This window comes from Monodelphis domestica, chromosome 2 (genome assembly GCF_027887165.1).
Source record: "Monodelphis domestica isolate mMonDom1 chromosome 2, mMonDom1.pri, whole genome shotgun sequence".
Classification (NCBI taxonomy): Eukaryota; Metazoa; Chordata; class Mammalia; order Didelphimorphia; family Didelphidae; genus Monodelphis; species Monodelphis domestica.
This window is the reverse complement of record NC_077228.1, coordinates 254,995,811-255,018,156: the sequence shown is the minus strand read 5'-3', so window position 1 is coordinate 255,018,156 and position 22,346 is coordinate 254,995,811. Positions and strand designations below refer to the sequence as shown.

Genomic DNA, 22,346 nt, shown 5'->3' with positions numbered 1-22,346 from the left:
GGACCTTCCCTCAGCGGGAAACCTCTCCCATGACAAGGTCAAAACCTGGGGTTTCTACACTCAAACTAAATAAACTGAGGATCTCTATATTTCCATGTTGACAGGTCATTTAAAGATTTTAGTTAATCTGAGGGAAGGGACAGGTTAGAGAAATGAGTAAGTAAAACTGATAATGTCTCGGTTTTGTACCCCCAGAAACTCAAGCAAACTATAATCAGGGAAATTTCCTTTGCTCCCTTAAGCCCTTGAGACTCCCAACCCAAAACACCTGACCTTGAAGATTACCCTCCTTTGATTGCCTCATTGAATTGAGATGGAGAAAGAGACACACCTCATTCATTCATCCTCCAAATCCAGAGAACCACCCCCATGCCCTCAACCTCCTCCCCCCCAACCCCTGCTTAGGAGTCATATCCCCACTGCAGTACAAGAATATAAAAACCCCAGCATGGAGGCATTGGGGAAGCAACTAATTCTGCCTTGCTGGCCAAAAATTCAACATTATTAATAAATCTCTCTCTTTACTTTTAAGTTTCAGAGGGTTCACCTCTACACTCCCCAACAAAAAGACTTAACTCATTTGGATATGTGAGGGTGAATGGATCATTATTTTGTACTTGTCACAGAAATAAAGTTAGGAAAAGCAGCGAGTTTGGGTTGAAGGAGAATGAGCTGAGTATTGTACATATATGTTTTGAGAATTGGGTGGAGATGTCTAGGAAAGTTGGAGGTGTGGGGCAAAAGCTGAACAAATGAGGGCTGGAAGAGTTGGGAGTCATATGCATTAGATAATAGCTGTTACCAGAATTCATCTGAGAATCTACAATAAAATTATTACTGATTAGGTACTGCTGCCCAACTACTCAGAGCACAAGCAGCCCCGAATCCAGGCCAGTCATTCAGGGAACTCTGAGCATCACTATAGAATTCAAATATATAAGCAAGATGAGTACAAAGAATTTTGCTGAGAGCAGAAGATATGCATGCCTGCATCTGGAAAGTCAGGGAACCAATTAGTTAAAAGTGGAGATATAGTTTACTTCTTAAGACTGATTTTTCCAAACTTTAGCAGGAAACAAAACCTGGCTTCAAACAAATAGTGTCAGGGAGCTTAAGAAACTGTCCTGGTAAAAGATCTTGAGTTGGGATTATATAGGAGTCCAACGTTAAGTCTTCATAATCAGTATACTCATAGCTTCAATATCATTGATAACCTATAGCCCTATTAAATATGGGTTATAAGTTTCATCTGTTATATAAAGAATTCGTAGAGGTGGAAAAGCAATTAAAACTAAGATAAGGGCTGGTATAATAGTTCAAATGGTTTCTACTTCTTGAGGGTCTTGAGTGGGAGGCAAAGTTTTTCTTAGTACAGTGAAGGCAAGAAACTTGAGCCAGAAATTCTCTTATTATTAACCCAAGTGTAGTAAACCAGAACAAATAGCCTGGGGCCAGATTGAATCGATTTAAACTGCTAATCAGAGGACTGTAATTTAGCTTACAAGTCAAGGGGAATCGCTTAAATTTTCTGAGACTGGGTTAGGAAAAGGAATGAATAAGGAAAGAAAAATGGAAGGGAATAAACGTATTTTGCAAATGTTGTCTTTCGTCCTTATAACTCTGTGAGGTATTATTATAGTTGAGATAACTGAAGCAGAGGTTAAATGGCAAGCCCAAGGTCACAGAGCTAGTAAAATGCTGGAGAACAAATTTGAACTCTTATTCCAAATTTCAGGCCTAGCACTACAGCCAATGAACCAGACAACCTGGGCCAGAACCCTGGCCAGAACTTTACAATTACCATATTTCATCCTCATAACAACACTGGGAGGTAGATGCTATCATTATCCCCATTTTACAGGTGTGGAAATTGAAGCAAAGAGATTAAGTGACTTGCCCAGGGTCAACAACTCTAGTAAGTAGGTGGGGTTATCCTCATTTTACAGATGGAGAGACTGGAGCAAATCGATTAAATTACTTGCCCAGGGTTACACAGCTACTATGTCTCAGGTTGGATATGAACCCCGAGCCCCGAGTTCTATCCACTGCACCACCTAGATGCTAAAAGGACACAACCACTATAGACGAGTGTCACGAAAACACAAGTGGGAGAGGGGACGCAGGCTACAGAGAAATTAAGGAATTTATTTCCAAGCTCTCCAACTGACCCCTTGAGAGAAAGAGCAAATTGTCTCGTTACCACAGCAAAGACCCCAAACTTTTATTTCCCAGAATGCTGTGACAATGACGTCCCCTGCAGAACATTATCCAATCGAAAATGCTCCTTTAGCACGCCGCGATCCCGTGGTAGGAACCCGCCAATCCGAAACGAAGCGGGTTGTTCCAAAAAAAAAAACAAAAAACTTGCGTCTTCCTGCTTCCGCCTCCTCCTACCTTTCCTGCCGCCGCTTTTCCCGCACCCTCCTCTCCTCTAGTTCCCTCTGGGTATGTTTCGCGGGCCGGCCCCTAGGTGTTGGACCGTAGTGAAATTAGGGCTTGTGCGCGACCTCTCGATTTCTTTACAGTTGTAGAAACTCGGTGCATCCTACCCAGTTAGCGAATTGCTTTTGCGGATCACTACCTGGAGGCTGTCACTGCTCCAATCCCGAAAAGCTTGGCCATCCATCGTCTGGAGCTCTCGAGACTGGCGCGTGGCTTCCGCGCTTCTCCCCTCGGGGCTCGTTTCGTGTACTTTCCAGGGGCTGGTGATGGGATGCGCCGCTTCCCGCGCTCATCCCGGCACTCGCTTTAGGAGGATTGGGGACTTTCGCCTCTAACACTCCCCAATAGCTTATAGTCGCCAAGCTACTGACAGACGGACCCTCGCGCCTCCTTTCAGCTGCAGCCATGGCGACTCCCGACCTATCTGCGAACCTCCAGGAGGAAGCCACCTGCGCTATTTGCCTGGATTATTTCACAGATCCGGTGATGACCGACTGCGGCCACAACTTCTGCCGTGAGTGCATTAGCCGCTGCTGGGGACAGACTGAGGGCCCATTCCCGTGCCCTGAGTGCAGGGAGATGTCACCGCAGAGGAACCTGCGGCCCAACCGACCGCTGGCCAAGATGGCCGAGATGGCCCGGCAGCTGCACCCTCCGTCGCCTGTGCCCCAGGGCTTGTGCGGCAGGCACCGGGAGCCTCTGAAGCTCTTCTGCGAAGATGATCAGGCCCTCCTATGCCTTATGTGCGAGCGCTCCCGTGACCACTGGACCCACCGGGTGTCACAGATCGAGGAAGCTGCAGAGGACTACAAGGTGAGGCGGAACCCTAAGGGCCGGGTCGGACGGGAAACGAGCTCAGAAAGAGGTGACTTTGTAGTTAAACCAGATGAATGGCAGAACTGGAGCCCTCACCTGAATCGAAGGCGGGGCTTGGGGCCAGCCCGTTAACCACTCAAGCATGGAAGGGGGGCCCCACCCACTTCACTAATTTTAATAGAGCCCAGATTTCTGGTACTGTTCTTTTGTAGACCCTCTAGGGTCTAGAGAACATCAGTTAAACTTAGTTTTACAGCCCCTTCCCAAGATAAACTTTGAAGAGAATTTTTCATACTTGAATATTTATAGGGCCAAGTGACGTCCTGTGTCGGTTTTTTGCTTTTTTTTTTCAGAGCATCGCCTGGCCAAGTTCAGAGATTCTTCCAATAGAATCTTAGATTTTGATCTGGAAGGAATCTGAGTGGCCATCTAATCCAATTCTTAAGTCGTGTCCCCCCCCCCCCCAAAAAAGCAAGGTGAGGCCCAGAAAGCTGGTGATTTGACCAGGGCCACAGAATAAGTGACATATGTTTAATTCCAAAGCCACTGTCCCTCCCCTTCACTGTACTACCAGCCTTTTTACATAAGCTCGAGCTTAATTTCTCTAACTGACCACTGGATAGTTCCATTTGCAGGACTAGGATCTTGAGTTGGTGGAGGAAGACTCCACACCTAGAAGATCATTGAAGGTGTCGTTGGGAGAAAAATCTTAATGAACTGGAACAAACAGAAACTTTCGGGCAAAGAGCCTCGCTTAAAAGAAAGGTTAACGGCGTGTCGATCTTTTAGTTCTTGGGAGGAGAGCTAGAGTCCAGGTTTATTTTAAAATCAGTGCAACTAAAATGCAGCTGCTGTGCTTCCTTAAATTAGGTAGTTTCCTCTAATCAATTCTGCTGTGAGGCCGCTAGGGGGTGCCCTGCACAGATCGAGGGATTTGGTGACTGGAAGACCAGAGTGGAAATCCCAGATGAGTTTCGCAATTAGCTGTTTGATCCAGGACAAATCACATATCCTTTGTCTCCTAACTGTACAATGAAGATAAAAGTAGCATTTACTTTGCAGGATTGTTGGATGATCAAAATGAGATCAAACGAGATTATATTTGTAAAGTGTTTAGTAGGTGCTTGGCACAAAGTAAGAGCTTAAGAAAAGCTTGTTCTTGCCCCCTGAAAGCCGAAAAATATGTGGAGCAAGAATCCATATTCCAATATGTAGATGGGAGAAAGGACAATTTACTATCAGAAGGCCTGGTGAGGGAATGCTGAAGTGGAAAGCAAGGAAAGAAGATGGCTTGAATTGGACCATGAAGGATGAGTTAATGATTTGAAAATTGAGGAAAGGAGAGGATAGCATGGTTTGGGATTTGAAATAAATAAAATCAGACCAAACCTGGATAGGGCCCAGGGTTGATGTTGAGGAGTAGTGGAAAGTTAATTCAGTAAGACAAACTCAAGTATATGTCAACTAAACTGAAGGTTTTGGATATTAATCCTCTAAGCAGTGATGAAAGTGTTTTAACATCCCCTTTTACTTCATAAGCTGTCCCTCAACTACCTCCTTTCACTCTTCAGTATTATCCCTTGTTCTCTCCTTCCCTCTTGGAAAAGGATACCTATATCTATTGAGGCTAGTTATTATTTATTTTACCCATCTACTTGATCTCTCCTGCCTCCCCCAAAATGTTATTATCCTGCACACACAACTCCCCCCACCTTTATTCTAGACACCTTCAGTAGTTCTTTTCTACCGGCTTCTTAATCCACCGGAAAATGAGGTCTTGCTTATCCTAAAAAACCCTGAATCTTTCAATTCCTTTACTTGTTATCCCATCTTTTTCTTTCCCTCATAACAAAGCTTTTTGAAAAAGTAGTCTCATAATACTTCCTCACTATCTTATCTAGTAATGGGGGAGTAGGAGTGGGAGAAATAAGTAGCTCATGCTTTGTGTCCAGCCTTGTGCTAATAAGCAATTTACAAATGCTTCACAATATAGCTCTAGATTGGTGCTGTTATTAGTCTCATTTTACAGTTGAGGAAACTGAGTCAACAGATTAAATGACTTACCCAGAGTCACACAAAGTAAATCTCTTAAGATCTGACCTTTATGCAGTATTTATGTAAGCCCCTTGAGGGTGTAGAATATTTTGGCTTTTGGATTTTATTTCCCTTGGGCCTAGCATAGTGTGTAACAAATAGTAGACAATAAATATTTTTGATTGGTTGGCAGTACTCCCGTTGATTAGCATTGATAAACTTTTCTCCTTTTCTGACTGACTTTTTTGTCTCAAACAATCATGTCATGGTACTCCTCTTTACTGTCTCTTCTATGTATTTTCCCTGAGCAATCTCATTTACTTACTCCCAAATCCAACTTAAACTTAAATTAAGTTTCCTAACTTGGAATCTAGTTAACACCCAAATGGCAAGTCCAAAACTGAACATTTTCATTAAAACTTCTTCTGATGTCACTCTCTGTCATGTTCAAAACAGATTTTTGTTTTGGTTGATGATATGCATGTGATCAAATATCAATTCTGCTTGGTATTTAAAGTTGATGGAAAATATTAATACAGTACTCTGTTTTAGGTGCAAGTTTACTGGAAACAGCTTTTATTCATTTCACATTATTAAAAATCCAAACATACCTACCTCAGAGAGAAATGTCCCATTTGACAGTCTCCCCCACTTCGTGTCCTCAAACATCTTTCTCCCCAAGGTAACAAGATAATTCAGGAATCTTGAACAAGGAAGAAAAGTATCACAATTAAGATAAAAAAGATTTTTTTTTTTTGAGACCCAGTACATAATCTTTTAGGAGCTCTTTTTTTAGAAGAAGCCAGAGAACCTTTCATCCTTCTTTGTGACTGCTTTTTTTTTTTAAAATGAATTTAGAATATTTTTCCATGGTCACATGATTCATATTCTTTCTCACCTCTCCTCCCTCCCCCTTCCTGTAGCCAACTAGCAATTCAGCTACGTTTTACATGTATCATTGGTCAAGACCTGTTTCCATATTATTAATATTTGCCATAGAGTGATCATTTAGAGTCTCCATCCCCAGTCATATCCCCATCAACCCATGTGATCAAGGAAATGTTTTTCTTCTATGTTTCTACTCCCACAGTTCTTTCTCTGGCTGTGGAGAGCATTCTTTCTCATAAGTCCCTCAGAATTGTCCTGTATCGATGCATTTCTGCTAGTAGAGAAGTCCGTTATGTTTGTGCCACAGTGTATCCGTCTCTGTGTATAATGTTCTTCTGGTTCTGCTCCTTTTGCTCTTCATCAATTCCTGGAGGTCATTACAGTTCACATGTTCATTATTTCTTTCAGCACAATAGTATTTCATGTGGCTGCTTTTCTTAAAGACATCTCCATCACCTCTATTGCCCCCCAGGCTGGTCACTGGTGATCTGTGGTAATCAAAGGGACCTCTTTTCAAAATCAATACCCTGAACCTTCCAGGAAAGATGGAGAGAGAATATTGCTTAGATGAACCCTAGTAACATTCGCTTCAGGGGATGAGGAAGATACTCATCTCAATTAGACCAGTGCTTGTTGTTGTTGTTGTTGGTTTCCACCTATAATCCAATTTTGTTCTAGTCCTATATATTTTCCAAAGGGCAAAAGTCTGGAAAGGATTTTTAATTTTTAATTTTTAATTTTTAAAAAACCCTTATCTTCTGTCTTTGAGTCAATACTGTGTATTGGCTCCAAGGCAGAAGAGTGGTAAAGGCTAGGCAATGGGGGTCAAGTGACTTGCCCAGGGTCACACAGCTGGGAAGTGTCTGAGGCCAGATTTGAATCTAGGACCTCTTTAGGTCTTGCTCTCAATCCACTGAGCTACCCAGCTGCCCCCTGGAAAGGATTTTTAGACTAGGGAAGTATTTTGATTTTTGAATGAAAAAAAAAATTTTTTTTTTTAGTTTTTAGTATGTTTTTGCAAAGCTTTTCAAACTTGGCTCAAACCTACTTTCCAGCCTTATTACACATCACTCCCCTTCACACACACTACAGTCTAGACAAACTTGATTCTGACATAAAACTTTATTTCCTGTTTCTGTACTTTTGTACTCCTCAGCAAGCCTCTTAGAATTGTTTACATGAAACTTCTTGATGCCACCTAATTGCTGTGCTTACCCTTTCCCTTAAAATATCCTTATTTTGCTTATTTTTGTCTCCCTAGCACTTAGCACAGTCTATTTAATAGTACCCCTAATATGTGTCAGGAGAGTTGGTTCTAATAAATGCTTGTTTATTGATTTATAAGAGAGGAAGGAAAGGAGAGATTCTGTCTTCTCTTACCACCATGTGCGTAGACTATTGCTGAAACCTCTTCCCGCTGTTTCTTTCTCCCTTCCCTAAATCATCCTTTGTCCTACTGTTGCTGTTTAATTTTCCTAGCATTTATTTTGTTCAGTCACTTACTGACAATGTATTACCTTCCAAGGAAAAGCAAGCCTTTGTTTGATTAATCAAGCATTTATCATGATACTTCTTTGTGCTAGGCATTGTTTTAATAGCTAGAGATACAAAAAAACAAAAACAAAATCCAGCTTCACTCAAGGATTGAATGGGGGGAACAAATATATCCTAAGCTCTGGTGAGAAAAATGTAAAAAAAAAAAAGATGGTCTTGGCCTACAAGGCCAGACTCTTTTTTTTTTTTTAATTTTATAATATTTTATTTGATCGTTTCCAAGCATTATTCATTAAAGGCAAAGATCATTTTCTTTTCCTCCCCCCCACCCCCCCCCCACCCCCAGTAGCCGACGCGTGATTCCACTGGGTATCACATATGTCTTGATTCGAACCCATTGCCATGTTGTTAGTATTTGCATTAGAGTGTTCATTTAGAGTCTCTCCTCTGTCATGTCCCCTCAACCGCTGTAGTCAGGCAGTTGCTTTTCCTCGGTGTTTCTACTCCCACAGTTTATCCTCTGCTTATGAATAGTGTTTTTTCTCCTAGATCCCTGCAGATTGTTCAGGGACATTACACCGCCCCTAATGGAGAAGTCCATTACATTCGATTATACCACAGTGTATTAGTCTCTGTACAATGTTCTCCTGGTTCTGCTCCTTTCGCTCTGCATCACTTCCTGGAGGTTGTTCCAGTCTCCATGGAATTCCTCCACTTTATTATTCCTTTTAGCACAATAGTATTCCATCACCAACATATACCACAATTTGCTTAGCCATTCCCCAATTGATGGGCATCCCCTCGTTTTCCAATTTTTGGCCAAAACAAAGAGCGCAGCTATGAATATTTTTGTACAAGTCTTTTTGTCCATTATCTCTTTGGGGTACAGACCCAGCAGTGCTATGGCTGGATCAAATGGTAGATATTCTTTTGTCACCCTTTGGGCATAGTTCCAAATTGCCCTCCAGAATGGTTGGATCAGTTCACAACTCCACCAGCAATGAATTAATGTCCCTACTTTGCCACATCCCCTCCAGCATTCATTACCCTCTCCTGCTATCATGTTAGCCAATCTGCTAGGTGTGAGGTGATACCTCAGAGTTGTTTTGCATCTCTCTGATTATAAGAGATTTAGAACACTTCTTCATGTGCTTATTAATAGTTTTGATTTCTTTATCTGAAAACTGCCTATCCATGTCCCTTGCCCATTTATCAATTGGAGAATGGCTTGATTTTTTGGACAATTGATTTAGCTCTTTATAAATTTGAGTAATTAAACCTTTGTCAGAGGTTTCTATGAAGATTTTCTCCCAATTTGTTGTTTTCCTTCTGATTTTAGTTACATTGGTTTTGTTTGTACTAAAGGGAGTAATTGTACTAGAGGGAGTAATTCCAGGCATGGGGATCACCAGTAAAATAAAAGTCCAGGAAAGATACCAGACAATCTTGGGTTAAGAAACTGGGCCTTAAACCATAGGGTTGTGAGCCATCTCTATAGAGCTGATAAAAGAAGTTACAAAACTTAATGAGTACATGCTGAGGAATGGGGATAGATTCAGTGCTCTAACACTGCTAAGGGTTTAATCAATTTCATCTTTTTCTCTAGGACAAATTGGAGAAATCGCTGGAGCACCTGAGGAAGCAAATGGAGGAAGCTCTACAGTTCCAGACCCAGGGAGAGGAGACCTGTACTATTTGGCAGGCAAGTGATGAGCTGCAGTAGGATTTTTCATACTACTTTGACAGTGGTTGAAGGGAAATGAGGGATGATGAGAGTGCTGTGTCACTTCTGGCCAGTAAACCACAAGGCACAAGCCCTTAGAGTATGTGCCTTTGAGACACTTTAAGTAGGAAGAATAAATATTGCCTGACTAGTAATATAGAGTGGGAATATAGGAGAAATGCAGAGGTGACTTAAAGTCAGAGCTTTCCTTTCCTTTTCTTAATGTACAGAAAATGGTGGAGAGTCAGAAACAGAATGTGACAGCTGAGTTTGATAAACTGCGCCGCTTCTTGGCTGAGGAGGAACAGAGGCTTCTGCAGAAGCTGGAGGAGGAAGAGAGTGAGACACTGCCTAGGCTCAGGGAGAATAAGGCTATACTGATTCAGCAGAGCCATTCCTTGGGAGAACTGATAGTAGAGTTAGAAGAGAGATGCCAGCGACCTGCCTTGGGCTTGTTGCAGGTGAGTCTTGATTCCTTTTAATTTTAAAGGCACAAAGGCTAGAGATGAAAGAGAGCCTGAATCAAATGGACTGTTGGTATCCTATGGTTAAAGCAGAGAGGTTCATTGACAACTTGTCATCTTTCCCTTTCTTGTCACCAATCCTATTGGTACTGCTTATTCTGATTGGGAGGAGTGCTAAAAGGCCTGTGAAGAAGTAAAGTTGGGGAGAGAACAGGCATGAAAAAAGGTGTAGCATCCCAAGCATATTCACATCTATGAATCATAAATGACTGTGTGGCTACTGTGTCTCAAAGCACAAGGTTTTACCAATGAGGCTTGTGAATGTAACCTTGAAATGGCCATGCGGCCCTTGCCTAGGGCAGACTCATTAACTAGCCACAATTGCCCTGGGAAAGCCTGAAAGCAGTTTGTAATCTACAAGCCCAAAAAGGTGTTACTCTTACCTCACCATCCAATCCATATGGTCTATGCTTTGTAACGTGGTTACTACATGCTTGAGAATACTTCCCTAAACAGACTAAGGCAATCAATAAATACAGAGGCGGTGACCATGAATATTCCTCTTGGATCTTCAATCTTCTCTAGCAATCTCTCTGTCTCTCTCCCTCTTTAAACCTTCTCCTTCCCCAAGGCTGTAACCCATCTCGGCTTACATTTCTTATCTCAATCTCCTCATCCACCTCGTGTTCCTTTATACTCATATTTTCCTAACCAGGAAAATATCATAGGTTTGCCTGCCTATTCAAGTACTGACTTGTCTGTGTCTTTCATTCTCCACCCTGGTTCTCGGTTCCCTATCTCTCCTTGGGTCCCATCACAAAGGTGAGCCCCTTCCCTTGTGGGACCCTGCTGGTCAGGGAAGTCCATTAGGGACACCCCACAAAAGGTGGAGATCTGGGGAATGGATTTCAAGTGGTTTAGCCAGAAGAAGAGGCTGAGAGAAGGGAAAAGAAATTATAGCTGCTGAGCCCTCTCCCAGATATATATCATATTCTTTAAGTAATCTAAATACTTAATAATCATTTATTGAATTGAATTTCTTACTCAGCCCTAGTTCCTTAGAAAGGGATTTCCCAATGCTATAAAGGAAGGATATTCAGAGGAGGAAATATTGTCTATGTGGTTCCAATTTTTGTTTATGCTCTTCCTTCCTACCCATTGAGCCTCATTACATGGCTTGTCATTTGAGAACCAGCCCTAAAAGGTAGGGACATAAGAAAAATGAGAAAGGCCTTTCTACCTCTCATCATGGTGTATAGATATGAGGAATATTCTGAACTAGATGTGCTGAGGAAACTCATATATTGGAAAAGAGTAATAATATAGATCAAATCTCTTCATTTTTGTCCTGCCTAGGGATTATAGTTCCTAGAGGGTTAACTAGATCATTGATGTGGGTATTTCTTCCAGAAGTACAGAGCACAACCCAACCATACCTTCTCCTATGCAACTATTGTCCATACCCATCATAACCTCAGTGTGCTGGTGAGTATCTCCTCTGGGAAGATATCACTGAATACAAGGGCTAGCTGTTGGTTAACTGTCATTTTTGTTTCAAGCCACCCAGCCTTTTCCAAGAATGATATTTTCTTCTTCTGTCTACCTCTTCATTGATAATATAATAGTGGACTCTATCTTACCATTGCCCTTCAGATGCAAATTTAATTCTCCTGAAGTTGTAGTGGTCTATGGCTGACAGTCATACAGTATTACTAGAAGAATTTCAAAGCATTTAATAAGTTTGACATTTGCTTCAGAGAAATGCATGGAGTTACTGAAAACATAGCTCAATTTCCCAAAGGCAATCCAACCAATAAATCAGCAAGTATTTATTAAACGCCTGTATGTCAGGCACTGTGTGAGGCTCTGAGGTTACAAAGACAAAAATGAAATAGTCCCTGCTCTCTATGCTAATGATTCTCCCATCTCCCATCCTGCCCCAACCTCTGTGTTGACCTCCAACTGCCTTTTATATATCTCAAAACTTGATGTCTACTACACATTGTAAAATCAACACGTCCAAAATGAAAGTCATCATCTTTTCCCTAAACCCTTCCTACTTTCTACACTATTACTGTAGAGTGCACAAACCACCCTCCCAATCCCTCAAGCTTACAACCTAGACATCGTCCTGACTCTTGCCCTCCCCATATCCAATCTGTTGCTAAGGCCTATAAATTTCTATTTTTTTTTCCAGCATCTCCAATATGCACCCTCTTCTCTTTTGACACTGTTATCACTGTGCTACAGAACTCTGATTTATCTCACATCTGGACTGCTGAAATACTTAATGAAGGATCTGCCTATCTCAAATCTCCTCATTCTAATATGTCCTCTGTTCAGCTACTAAATTGATTTTTCTAAAACTAACTATATAACCCTCTCCTCTCTCCCACTCAGTAAACTCCCTGTTGCCTCTAAAATAAAAAACAAAATCCTCTATTTGGCTTTCAAAGTCCTTCACAGCCTAGCTCCTCATCCTTTTCAGTCTTCTTACACCTTACATCCTACCATGTAGACACTGACCTCCACAAGCCAGATACTCCATTTCTCTGCTCTGAATTTTCTCCGGCTGGGCCCCATTCCTAGAATGCTATCCCCTCTCATTTCTATATACTGACATCCCTGGCTTCCTTTATATTCCATCTAAAATCCCATCTTCTATAGGAAATCACTTCTCTTAATTCTAATGCCTCTTCTCTTAAATTATTTCCTGTTTATCTTGTTAATTGTCTCCACTAGATTGTGAACTCCTTGAAGCCAGAGACTTTTGCCTCTTTGTATCCTAGCAATTTGCATGATTGATGGCACCTAATAGGTACTTAATGAATGTTTATTAACTGAATGACTGGAGGAGAGAAGAAAGAATATAAGCATCTGGTGGTTAGGAGGCAGGAATTTAGAAAAGTTTCATGTAGAAGCTGTTGCTTCAGCTGAGTTTTGAAAAAATTCTAAGATTGGATGTGGGAGGGTGAGAAAAGGGTTTCATTCTAAGGCATGAGAGTCTACTAGAACAAAGGTCCAGTCAGAAAATGGAATGTTATTTGTGAGGAACATTAAGAAGGCCTGTTTAGCTAGAGTGCAGGAAAGGGAATGGTGTCTAATAAGGCTGAAGGTAGGTTGGAGCCAGATTTTAAAAAGACTTTGAATGGTAAACAGGAGATTGTATTTTATTCTGGAGATAATAAGGAATTTCTGGATTTTTTTTGTGAGGGGGGGTGATATGACCTGTCCTTTAAAGGGAAATGGGCTTGTCAGCTGTGGGGAGAATGGATTAAAGGAGAGAGAGAGAGAGAGAGAGAGAGAGAGAGAGAGAGAGAGGGAGAGGGAGAGGGAGAGGGAGAGGGAGAGGGAGAGGGAGAGGGAGAGGGAGAGCTGAGTCAGACATAGGGGACTCTTGGTAGTATTCCAAGTAAGATGTAATAATTTGGTAGCCAAAGTAGAAAGAGAGGGTCAGATAAAGAAATTAGAAATTTTAAGATTTAGCATCTGATTAGACATGTAGAATGAGGAAGAGAAAAGAGTTGAGGTTAATGCCAAAGTTGAAAATTTGAATGATTAGAAAAGGTTAGTGGCCTTGATAAAAAATAGACAAGTTTTATATAAGGGAGGGTTTTCAGGAAAAGAGAATAAGTACTCTTTTGCTCATGTTGAATGGGAGATATCTCTGACAGATTGTTTATAGTGCCCAATAGACTAAACTTAAAGATCTAGCTCTAGATTTATAGATCAGTGTAGTACTCTAACTTTGAACAAAATGGTAAACTGAGGCACATCTCTGAGCAAGATAACATTTAGTAACAGAGGCTTGCTACCTGTCAATAAATGAATCAGTGACTTGCCAAAGACCCTGAGCAAGAGGCTATTTCCCCTTATATAGGTTTTGGAGAGTACAGAACAGGGTAGACCCCATCATAATTGGTTATAGAGCTTGAGGCATGAGAACAACATGATTGGTTGGAAGTTTGGTAACGAGGGTTAGCAGCCACTTCCCTTCTTCTCATGAGATTAAGAAGTGTTCACTGTTGGAGTCTAGCTATGAGATAGCACACTTTTGGACAGCAAACCAAACATCCTTTAAGGATAGTTTGGTGGAGCAAAGATATCAGGCCCAACTCCCTTATCATTCACATACATTCTCAAGGTCAGTTAAATTCTTTGAGGCAGGAGAGCTGGATTTTAAAACTTAACCCATTACAGATAACTCTGAACTAAGTTCAGAGACAAAGATTAAGCAGTTACCAAACAAAAACATTTAAAGAACAAAATCAATTATAAATAGGATCAGTAAATAAATGATATAGAGTTAATCTTCTCATCTTGGAATCATCTGCATAGAGATGACAGTTAAAAAATCATAGGGGTTGATGAGGTCACCAGGTGATAATGTATAGAGAGAGAAGAAAAGAATGTTTAGGACAGAAACTTGGAGCATAATGTGACTGATGGTCTAAAACAGTGATAGTGATGGCACACAGGTGCCATGTCCCCTTCCCCTCTGCCCAGCAGCCCAATGGGAGTGGGTAAGGTGGGCAGTTCACAAGTGGCAGAGCTGGAGGGGAGCAGAGTGCTTGGCCACTCCCCTTCCCCTCTCTACACCCACTGAGGACATACCTCACTTCACTCACCCCTCTGCCCTGCAGCCCAATGGGAATACTTTCTCCCTTCCCTGTGTGGAGCAAAGGGGATAGATGAGGGCACACCTGGCAGTCAGTGGGGGGAGGGGCTGGCACACCATCTCTAAAAGGTTTCCCATCACTGATCTAGAAATCGAGAAGGCAAATAGTTAGGAGGAGAACCAACAGAGAAAAGTGTCATGACATCTCAGAAAGGGGAAAGTAACCAGACGGAGGAAGAGGGTCTGTGTTGTCAAATGCTTTAGAGAGGCCTAGAAAAATGAAGATTGAGAAAAGTGTGATTTGATAGCTAAGACATTATTGATAACTTTGAACAGATAAGTTTCAGTTGGGTGATAAGGTTAGAAACCAGATTTCAAAAATTTGAGGACTTCCTTAGAGGTATAAACATCTTTTTCTCTCCTGTCTGCTTTTCTTCTCTAGTTTAGTTTTGGATCCATCAGGCTCATATGAAAATTGAGGTGGGTCGGAGATGAAAACACTTTAGGGAATAGTGTCTTGAAGGCCCAGTCCTCCAGAAAGAAAAAGAGATTCATCCAAGATAATTATAAGAATTAGTTTTTAAATTAACTGTTGATTTTTTTGTTGTTCTTGTATCTCTAAGGAATTAAGAGTATGGGCTAAGGTCATTAGCCCCTGATGGACTAGTGATCATAGTGGGTGTTCCTGTCTTTCCTGCTCACTGTTGACTTTTTTTTCTTCCCATAGGATGTCAGAGATGTACTTCATAGGTATGTGATATTTTTTGCTTCTCTTAGAAGAGTGGGTGGGTGGGAGAGTGCGAGAGTGCTCATTGGCTGAGTCAGGTGGAACCTGTGCTCACCCTAGGAGTCAGGATGTGAAGTTGCAGCTACCAGAAGTCGTTTCCATGGAGCTGAGGACTGTGTGCAGGGTTCCTGGGCTGGTGGAGATGCTGAGAAGATTTCGAGGTAAGTGGGACCCTGAACCAACCAGATGGTTTTAGGTTTATTAATCTACTTGAACCCATTAACACACATTTCCTTGAAAACCAAGTAGAAGTATGTGGAGAGAAGTGACTGTTTTCCATTAGGCTTAATTAAGCTTATTGCTGGATTTCTGTTTGGTCTATTTATCTTCATGCTTCTACTGGGTACCATATAGAACATCCACTGGGCATGGGTACAAATGTACTTTTAGGAGCTGCAGTGAAAAAGTGGTGACTCACCCATCAGTTTTATATATTTTTAATTCAGCAGATATTTTTTAAACCCCTGCTTAAAAAGGTAAGGTATTTTACTAGGCACTGGAGTAGGCAGAAAATAAAGAAGCATATGACAGCACATGACCCCTTTCTATGCAGCTTAGTTTAGGAGGGGAGATAAGAAAAGCACACAGTATAATTGAAGACTTTCACATGAAAGCCAAACAAATGCTAGGGTAGGAGTGGGAAAGATCACTTTGTTTCTTGTTTTTCCATAAACCTGGAAACCTGTTCTTATCAATGTGTTGAATTTCTACCCATTTTTTAAAGCCTAACTCACCAATGTTACTTCTTTTTTTTTTAACCCTTACCTTCCATCTTGGAGTCAATACTGTGTATTGGCTCCAAGCTCCAAGGCAGAAGAGTGGTGAGGGCTAGGCAATGGTGGTTAAGTGACTTGCCCAGGGTCACACAGCTTGGAAGTGTCTGAGGCCAGATTTGAACCTAGGGCCTCCTGTCTTTAGGTCTTGCTCTCAATCCACTGAGCTATCCAGCTGCGCCCCCCCCCCCCCAAATGTTACTATTCTACTGAAGCCTTTCCCAGTTTTTCCAAGTCAATGGTAATCTTTCTACCTTCAGGATTCACAAATTGTGTTGTACCTTTCTAAGGCATTTATGTATTATTTTTGTATCCTCATTGTATTGTCATTATAATTTATATTCTTCTCTTAGACTATAAGTTTAAAGACAGGAAGTGTGTCTTAGCCAAGCTCTATATAGCAATATCTAGCACAATAATAGGTACACCGTAGTATATTCTTAACCAAATTTATCTTAATGGGACAAACATGTTTGATCCTTATCTGACACTGCCATTTCTGGTTGGAGAGATCAGGAGGGACTTCTTTGAGGAAGAATTGGCATTTGTTGGGGTGGGTCTTGAGGATGGGTAGATATTGAGCTGGTATGATGGAGGCAGCAAGGTAAGCAAGGGTACATAACATTAAGAAATTTCAGAGTACCTTTATGATACAAATACAGCATGAAAAAGTAGTGAAAGTCTTCCTCTTGGGAAGACTTCACCCCATATGCATGTTTAACTTTTCCCTCTCAATAAGTCCCTTTTAGTTAAAAATAAAAAAAGTAGTAGATCAATCAGTCAAGGAACATTTATTGATAAGCAGTTTCTATGTGCCAGGTATTGCTAAACATTGGCATACAAAGAGACCATCCCTACCTTCAAGAAGTTTACATTTTGGGGGCAGCTGGGTAGCTCAGTGGATTGAGAGCTAGGCCTAGAGACAGGAGGTCCTGGGTTCAAATCTGCCCTCAGATAGTTCCCACTTGTGTGACCCTGGGCAAGTCACTTGACCCCCATTGCCTAGCCTTTACCACTCTTCTGCCTTGGAGCCGAATTGGCTCCAAGACAGAAGGTAAGGGTTTTAAAATTAAAAAAAAAAAAGTTTACATTTTAATAGATTTGTGGCCATGGAAGGGAGTTTCATTCAGGGCAGTCACAGGATGGTAGGTTGATATATAGAACAGGATTGATGTTGCCCTTCCAGAAATTCTATTGATTTGTTTACTGTGTAGGTTGCTATTCCCAGAGCATGAGTTGTAATCCAACCCTCCACCATGCCTTTACCATGTAGAATACAGGAAAAACTTCCATCCAGCTTTCCTTCCACAAACTTGTACTCATTTTCCAGACTTTTTTGTAGTTGGTGCTTCAGCCAAACAGCAATCTTATAGCTGCCTAAAAGCCATTTCTTGAACTCTATCTTAGGGCCTATCTTATGTGAATTCACTCTCTCATCATCTCCAGAATCCCAAGATTCCTTGGTGGCTCAGTTCAGGTGCCACCTTATACTTTCCTAATTCTCTCAGGTGTTAACAGTTTTCTCTTTTAGCAATTTATCTTCCATTCACTTCTCTGTATGAAAAATAAGTCTTTTTAATCCCTGTGCCTAAAACAGTGCCTTCCCTATATGTCCCTTTAATAAATGTTGAATTGAATTTTGAGGAAATAATGTAAAAGTCTTCGTCTCAGCAGACTTGAGTTTGAGCATTAGTTCTATCTATAAATAGGAATCATAATACTTACTCTTCCCCCTATAAAATGAAGATCATAATACTTGCTCTCCCTACTTTGTAGGATTGTGAGGAAGAAGATATGTCATTATCATTACCCTTTGATGCCCAGTAAAAGCATCATATAACTAAGTTGAATTTACTTACCACCTAGCCCTTTATAGATGTTCTTATGTTCTAAGACCTCAAAATGTCCATTGGCTTCTCTCTATAGGAGATGTGACTCTGGATCCAGATACAGCAAATCCTGAATTGGTCCTCTCTGAAGACAGACGAAGTGTGAGACGGGGGGACATACGACAAGCTTTGCCTGACAGCCAGGAGAGATTTGATCCTGGTCCTTGTGTGCTTGGTCGTGAAGGCTTCACTTCTGGGAGACACTATTGGGAGGTGGAGGTTGGGGATCGGGTTAATTGGGCTCTGGGAGTTTGTAAAGAAAATGTGAACAGAAAGGAGACTGGGGAATTGTCCACTGGCAATGGATTCTGGATCCTGGTATTCTTTGGAAACTATTACTATTCTCCTGACCGGACCTTCATTCCACTCAGAGAGGCTCCCCGGCGAGTGGGGATTTTTCTGGATCACGAGGCTGGACATATCTCATTTTATAGTGTAACTGATGGATCCCTGTTATTCATGTTCTCTCAGGTAGCCTTCTCTGGGACACTCAGGCCCCTGTTCTCCCCCTTATCCTGTAGCCCAGTTCCTATGACCATCTGCCAGATAATTGGGGGAACTGGGGAATCTTTTACCTCCTGATTCCTCTGACACTTTAGCTCAACCCATCTTTTGTGATCAGGAATTCTTAAATTGGCTGGGTCCCTCTAAGTCCTAAGGCTGGTCTTGTCTCAGCAATTCAAAAGGATGTTGTAGAGAGTATAATGAGATGTTGTTCTAAGCTGGTGAATATGGACTTTGATACCACTGAGATAAATAGTTTGGTGGCAAAACATCATTAAGCCTTCCACATTTTTATGTATCCTACCCAATCCTTTGGTTTCTCAACCCAAGTGGTATGACAGAAAAATTTTTGAACTGAGTCATGCAATTGAGATTCTGATTCTTCTACAAGGTCACTGTGATGTTGGCAAATCATTTCATCTCTGGATCTTGTGATGAAACACTCAAACCAGATAATGTCTGAGTTCCTCAACTTCTGTAATGTTTTCATTTTCATACTATGTATCAAAAGTGCTATCCAGATGCAGAGAAATCATGAAGGTTTTAATAAGAGCATCAGCATGGTTAGGGCCTATCTGTTAGACCCAGTAATGCTACAAGAATGCCAGGGGTCCTTAAGTTTACTAAATTAGATCTGTCTGCAGAGAAGGAAAAGCCAAGGTAGCTAAGTTATGCAGATTTAGACCTAGAGACTGGGTGCCCACCACTTAAAACTCAGCTTTGACATAAATATGTTATCTCTTTGGCTAACTACTCTGGTACTCTGTTTTCTCACATATAAGATAGTAAGCATTGGCTTATTTCAAAGGGCACTTTTTGCTCCAAGTAATTCTTCCTGAATAATCAAGATAGGATATAGGGCAAAAAGTTGTCTTCAGTAAAGATAATAGCTATTTACTATATAGCTAATTACTTTTTATCTAAATGCCATATGAAAGACATTTATATGGGGAATAAGCATTTATATAGTGACTACTTTGTGCCAGGCACCGTAGTATGCACTTTACAAATATCTAATTTGATCCTCATAACAATCTTGAGATGTAGCTAGTATTATCTCCATTTTACACTTGAGTAAATTGAGGCAGCTAGTAAGCATTGGAGGCTAGATTTGAACTCAGGTCTTCTGATTCTTGGCCCAGCACTATCTATTATGCCACCTAGCTGCTGTTATTCAATTTGACCCTATGAGGCAGGTAGTGTAAAAAGTAAGGATGCTATCTCAGACTTTAAAGGTATCAAACTAAATATTTGGTGTTAGAATTGGAACTTGAATCAAGGTTATCTGAATTTTTAAAAATATTCTTTTTTTACTCTACCATGTCTAAAGGCATGTTAAAGATCGAAGTCTCAGATTATGCTTGGGTTGAACATAGATGTCACCAAATTCTGGCAGACTTAAAGTATGACTTGAAGTGTTTTCTTGGTATGTTCAAGACCAGTAAAAGGAAATAGCATTTACATGATATCAACTCAACAAGGGTCAAAGCAGTCTGATCTTAATTTTCTTTCTCTAGTGCCTTGTGCCATGCTCTGTACATACCAGATGCTTAATATTTTTAATAATTTGCAAACAAACTTATGTAGTTCTGGCAGAAGAACAATAAGGGCTAGGCAATCGAGGTTAAGTGAGTGGCCCAAGGTCACATAGCTAGGAAACCAGATTTGAACCTGGCCTTCCAACTCCAGGCCTGGCACTCTTTCCACTGTGCTAACTAGCTACCCCCCTCTAAAAGGATTTTGTTGTTTTTCAGTTGTGTCCAACTCTGTGACCCCATTTGGAGTTTTCTTGGCAAAGACATTGGGATGGTTTGCCATTTCTAGTTCGTTTTGCAAAAGAAGCAGCCCATAAAGGTTAATAATGAGTTAGTTGCCCAAGGTGTAGAGTGGAGGAGTCTGAAGCCAGATTTGGACTTGGGTCATCCTGATTCCAGACCTGGCACTATCAACTGTGCCACTTCAATGCCCATTATGAGAGGTAGTCCAGGCCCCTAGTTTACAAATGAGGCAATTGAGGCTCAGGTATTGTTATATATCCACGGGAAACAAAGAGCAAAGCAGGAAGTGAATCAAAACTTTTGACTTGGAAGTCTTGTACTTTCTACTGTGCCACATATTTTCAGAACTTGAAGCAATAATCCAGTTCACCTAGGCAATTACCATGCATATGAAGTTGGTCTGAACTTCTGATTTATCCTTTTGTGATATACATTGTAAAGCCATGGCAAAGAGGGTGTTGAATGTTTGATGTTGTATACACAGGACCTGCTGTCCAAAGAACCAGGTTCAAGTCCAAATTCTTCCACTATTCAGTAATCTTGGACAGACCTTGGTTTCCTCAACTGTAAAGTGAGAGTTGGACTAATCAGTGTTTGCTCAGTCTATACCATGGACTGATAAAATACCTAATTCTTTGCTGCACATTCAAAATTCTGTAGGTGTACCACAAGTATTTCAAGGCTTTGTCCTTGAATGGGACAGATTAGAATAATTTTATTTCAGTGTGGTTCCTCCTTAGGTCTTCTTTTGACTTAGTACATGGTTTTGGGGAATGTGTGTGGTTTAAAAAAGAAATTGTCTGCAGCTGGTATGATGATGAGTTTCTTCAAACTTAGCTGGACTGATCCTTGTCTATTTAATGTAGAATCCATAACTAAGCCCACACCTTGCCATAACTCGTACTTTTCAAGCACAACTTTTAAGAAGCCAGAATCACTTCTTTTACATAAGACATTATAAAGCAGGACTTCAATGGAGGATATGATATATGTATTTATTAAGTTCTTCAATAAAGCAATGTAAATCTTTAAATTTGTCATTAGCTACAAACTAAGATATTTAAAAATGTCAGAGTGTAGTGTTGTATAGTTTTTAGGTCATGGACATTCACTCCTTATATTCAAAATGTAAAACCCTTGTCCAACAACCAGTGCCTCCACCCTCCAGAGAAATTGGATCACCATTGACATTTTTTTCTTTTAAAAAAAGTGACCAGATGTTAATTAAAAGGGAGATACTTCATGGGACATTTGATTATCTTAATTCTCAATGCTTTCTATGAGTATAAAACAAAAAGAACTTTGTAAAGATATTTGCAATTCATGTGCCAATGTCTATTGCAGGGGATAGCAATGGTAAATCTTTCTACAACGAATGTAAAGCCTTCCAATTCAGTATGCTTTATTGCTCTGACTTTAATCCAAAGGTAGGCACCATTGTGATGAAATTGTGAATTAGCATGGCTATTCTCTAGAAAGTAATTAGGAACTATTTCTCAAAAAACTAGGCCTTTTGACTCAGAAATACTTCTTAGGCCTATACACCAGAGATTGTTGTCTTTCATTTTCAAAGATCAATGGCATAAAGGGTGAATGAAGACTTGCACATGAGCTGTAGTCAAGGGAGGCAGAGTTGCACAAAGTTTCACTTTTCCATTTGTTGAAGTCTAGCATCAAAAGTCAGAATCAGACTGATGATTCAAAATGAATGGCTCAGGATGTGCTGGATGACCTTGGCTTCTTCTATGTCTGACCAAGCTCTAAGCCCTCCATACCACTTGTTTCAGCCACTTTCGTGGCTTTTGGAACACTTCTCCTCTGCCCATTTTCCTAGGGGAGGTCTTCATATGCTTGGGGTTCCCTTCTAACTCACTGATGTACTTGTGACCCATTGGTTACCCTCACCTTGGTTTAGCCCATCTGCTGAGATGACTTCCTGAGGTGTTGCTGTTGCACATGCTACAGCGTTTTGGAGCCACAGGTGAGTTCAGTGCCAGGTAGAAACCAGAAGGGAACAGCCCTGAAAAGGACTCAGCAAGCCCTCCCTCCCAGAGGTGGCCAGTCTTCTTTGAACACCAGGTACACCATTCCCCTCCACCCCCCAAGATAAAGAGATAAAAGAACAAAAACTATCAG

The 22,346-nt window shown here is 41.0% G+C and overlaps 1 protein-coding gene across 2 annotated transcripts; it reads left to right on the top strand.

The window, feature by feature from the left end:
* Window positions 1-2,359: 2,359 nt before the first annotated feature.
* On the top strand, window positions 2,360-21,460 carry LOC100011616 (E3 ubiquitin-protein ligase TRIM11). 2 transcript variants are annotated; one of them, XM_056814274.1, is made up of 7 exons: window positions 2,360-3,255; window positions 9,281-9,376; window positions 9,628-9,858; window positions 11,272-11,346; window positions 15,207-15,229; window positions 15,327-15,427; window positions 17,966-21,460. In XM_056814274.1, the coding sequence occupies exons 1-7, from the start codon at window positions 2,848-2,850 to the stop codon at window positions 18,508-18,510; spliced, it is 1,479 nt and encodes a 492-aa protein (XP_056670252.1). In that variant the 5' UTR covers window positions 2,360-2,847; the 3' UTR covers window positions 18,511-21,460. The 2 variants fall into 2 exon arrangements, with proteins under 2 accessions (XP_056670252.1, XP_056670253.1); XM_056814275.1 differs by lacking the exon at window positions 11,272-11,346 and having other exon boundaries at window positions 2,363-3,255.
* Window positions 21,461-22,346: the final 886 nt, after the last annotated feature.